The sequence below is a fragment of the Colobus angolensis genome, unplaced genomic scaffold (assembly GCF_000951035.1).
Source record: "Colobus angolensis palliatus isolate OR3802 unplaced genomic scaffold, Cang.pa_1.0 Scaffold21, whole genome shotgun sequence".
Taxonomy (NCBI): domain Eukaryota; kingdom Metazoa; phylum Chordata; class Mammalia; order Primates; family Cercopithecidae; genus Colobus; species Colobus angolensis.
Genome location: NW_012115266.1, coordinates 4,138,900 through 4,142,191, shown reverse-complemented (window position 1 = coordinate 4,142,191; position 3,292 = coordinate 4,138,900). Strand labels below are relative to the sequence as shown.

The window sequence follows — 3,292 nt, the reverse complement described above, 5'->3', positions numbered from 1 at the left end:
CCCTAGTACAATGGTAACAAATCCGGGCTCCACCACTTCCCAGCTGTGTGACCTCAGGTACTCAGCCTCTCTGAGCCTCAGCTTTCTCCTCCAAGTGATGGGGGTGATAATGAGTACCAGCCTCCTAGGGTCCTTGGGAAGGTGTGTTTATGCATGAAAGTCCTGAACACACAGTAGGTGCTCAGCAGGTGGCGGCTGTTGTTATTTTAATATGCAGAATGGAGGTGGTGTTCAGTCGGGGGTTTTTTTGTTTTGTTTTGTTTTTTGTTTTTTGAGACGGAGTTTTGCTCTTGTTGACCAGGCTGGAATGCAATGACGCAATCTCAGCTCACTGCAGCCTCCACCTCCCAGGTGCAAGCGATTCTCCTTTCTCAGCCTCCCAAGTAGCTGGGATTACAGGTGCAGGCCACCACACCCGACTAATTTTTTTTTTGTATTTTTAGTAGAGATGGGGTTTCACCATGTTGGCCAGGCTGGTCTCAAACTCCTGGCCTCAGGTGATCTGCCCCCCTTGGCCTCCCAAAGTGCTGGGATTACAGGTGTGAGCACCACACCCTGCCCTGTTTTGTTGGTTTTTACGGTAACGAGGGCCCAGAGGGGCCCAGCCAGGCCCAGCCAGGTGCACAGAAGAGGAGGGCACCCGGGTGAGGTGCAACACAGTCCAGGAGGCTGCTTGAGCTGGCTGCTCCTCCCCTAATGTCTCTGCCCAGGGCCGCCTGGGGAGTGGTGATGGTGTGCCAAATCAGGACCTGCAGCGGAGGTCTCAGAGCTCAAGGCAGAGGGCAAAGAAGGACCGCAAGCCCAGGGGCCAGAGCAAGAAAGGACAGGGCTCTGAAGAGGCTGAAGAGTAAGGAGCAGTGGGATGGGTCAGGAGGGTGCTGGGGGTCAGGGCCCTCTGGGGGCTGGTGCTGACCCTGACCCCCACCCTGTCCTTCCTCAGTCTCTTCCGCCTTCCTCCTCGGAAGCCCTCCTTCCCCTTCCAGTGGGCCTGGGAGAGCATCGCCACAGATATCCGGGCTATGCTTCAGCCAAGTTCCCCAACCCCAGGCCACCAAGCCCTGCCCACGCCCTCCTCGTCCTCCCAGCGCCAGTCCAGGCGCAAGTCCACGGCCAACCTCCCAGAGGCCTATGGCTGCTGCCGGAAGACAGAGGCGCAAAACCTGAAGGCGAGACAACAGCTGGGAACCTGGGGTGGTGTCTCCATCCCTCCTGGCAAAGGGGAGCTAGGACCGGAGCCCCCCAGTGAGTGTGGCCTCCAGCTGCCTGGGAGGAGGCCAGGATCAGGATCGGTGTCCGACAAGCAGGTCCAGCTGCAAGGCCCGGGTGCTGAGGAGGCTGAGAGGGGTCTGAGTTCTGGGGAGCTGCCCCAGCGCCCCAGGAGGGGGTCCATCTCAGAGGAGGAGCAATTCTCAGAGGCCACAGAGGAGGCTGAGGAGGGAGAGCACAGGGCTCCCTGCAGAAGGAGGGCTGGTTGTCAGAAAAAGGGGCAGATTTCCGGAGAGGAGGCCTCGGATGAAGGGGAACTGCAGGGCCAGAGCCAGGGGAGCAGGCCCAGCTTCAACAACCTCCAAAGGCCACAGAGGAGGAAGACAAGGGCCAGGGAGCTGCAGGGGCCGTGGGACCTGGAGAAGCTGCACAGGCAGCTACAGAGAGATCTGGACTGTGGTGAGTGTGCAACTCGGAGCCCGGTTTCCCCCGAAGCTACACTGTGGGGAACACGGAGCGGTCGAGGAGGCTGGGCTCAGGCAGGCTGGGCTGTGCTCTGGGTGCTGGGGGGATTGCCCGGCGGCCTGGGAGAGAGAGGCAGCCCCTGACTTGGTCCCACTGTGGGCAGGCCCCCAAAAGCAGCCCTGGAAGGCTTTGAGGGCTGCCTTCCAGGCCTCCAGGCAGAATGGAAAGGCCTATACCTCGGAAGATGATGAAACTTTCCTGTCTGCCAACCTCCCCAATCGCACCTTCCACAAACGACAGGAAGCCACCAGGTAAGAGGGAAGAGAAAGGAGTGGGAGCCCACGGTGAGAAGTAGAGATAGAGCTGGTTCTCCAAGAGATGCTTAGGCATTTGAACTCTCATTCATTTCTTTATTTATCCATTCATCAACCTTTTGGATCATCCATCCATCCGTCCAACTACTGATAACATCCACTCAACCATTCACCCATCTCTCTGAATACCTGGCCAATTATCTACTGATACAGCCACTTTTATTTCCCATCTTTTCTTCTATCCATCCGTTAAACTATTAACTAAGTGATTAATCCAACATTTATTATCTACTCCTGGGCCCTTAGGATGTAACTATTAAAAGACTTGGAATTAGCTGGACATGGTGACACATGCTTGTAGTCCCAGCTACTCAGCAGGCTGGGGTAGGAGGATCTCTTGAGCTCAGGAGATCAAGACTGCAGTGAGCTATGATCCAGCCACTGCACTCAGCATGGGCAACAGAGTGAGACACTGTCTCTAAAAAGGAACTTAAGGTGCCGGGCGTGATGGCTCACGCCTATAATCCTAGCACTTTGGGAGGCCAAAGCGTGCAGATTGTCTGAGTTCAAGAGTTCAAGACCAGCCTGGGCAACATGGTGAAACCCTGTCTCTACTGAAAATATAAAAAAATTATCCAAGTATGGTGGTGCATGCCTGGAGTCCGAGCTACTTAGGAGGCTGGGACATGAGAGTCACTAGAACCTGGGAGGCGGAGGTTGCAGTGAGCCGAGATTGCACCACTACACTCCAGCCTGGGTGACAGAGAGAGACTCTGTCTCAAACGAACAAACAAACAAACAAAAAACCCAGTCTGGTTAACATAGCGAGACCCCTGTGTCTACAAAGGAAAAAAAGATTAGCCTGGCTTGGTGGAAAGTGCCTGTAGCCCCAGCTACTCTAGAGGCTGAGTCAGGAGGATCTCTTGAGCCCAGGAGTTCAAGGCTGCAGTGAGTCATGATCACATCACTGCATTCTAGTCTGAACAACAGAGCAAGATTCTGTTTCTAAAGCAAAGGAGATAGTGGGAGCTGAAGGGGAGACTGGAGGCCATGAGGAGACTGTTGTCAACACTGAGGTGAGGAACCATAAGGACCTGAACAAGGAGGCCCTGTGAATGGAGGGAGGGGATCCATTTAAGAGACACTTAGAGGCTGCTTCAATAGGCCTTGGTGACTGGTGACAGGTGGCATGTGAGGGTAGGGGAGAGTTCATTCAGCATTCTTTTTTTTTTTTTTGAGATGGAGTCTTGCTCTGTTGCCCAGGCTGGAGTGCAGTGGCGCGATCTCCACTCACTGCAAGCTCCGCT

General features: G+C 55.0%; 1 protein-coding gene across 1 annotated transcript in view; it reads left to right on the top strand.

Annotated features, from left to right (window-relative positions):
- Positions 1 to 3,292, top strand: part of TSGA10IP (testis specific, 10 interacting protein) — an 11,814-nt gene that overhangs the window by 1,001 nt on the left and 7,521 nt on the right. Inside the window, exons 2-4 of the mRNA XM_011942458.1 lie at positions 711 to 847; positions 941 to 1,665; positions 1,835 to 1,982. Of these exons, the coding sequence (XP_011797848.1) occupies positions 711 to 847; positions 941 to 1,665; positions 1,835 to 1,982 (1,010 nt within the window). The remainder of the gene's footprint in view (positions 1 to 710; positions 848 to 940; positions 1,666 to 1,834; positions 1,983 to 3,292) is intronic.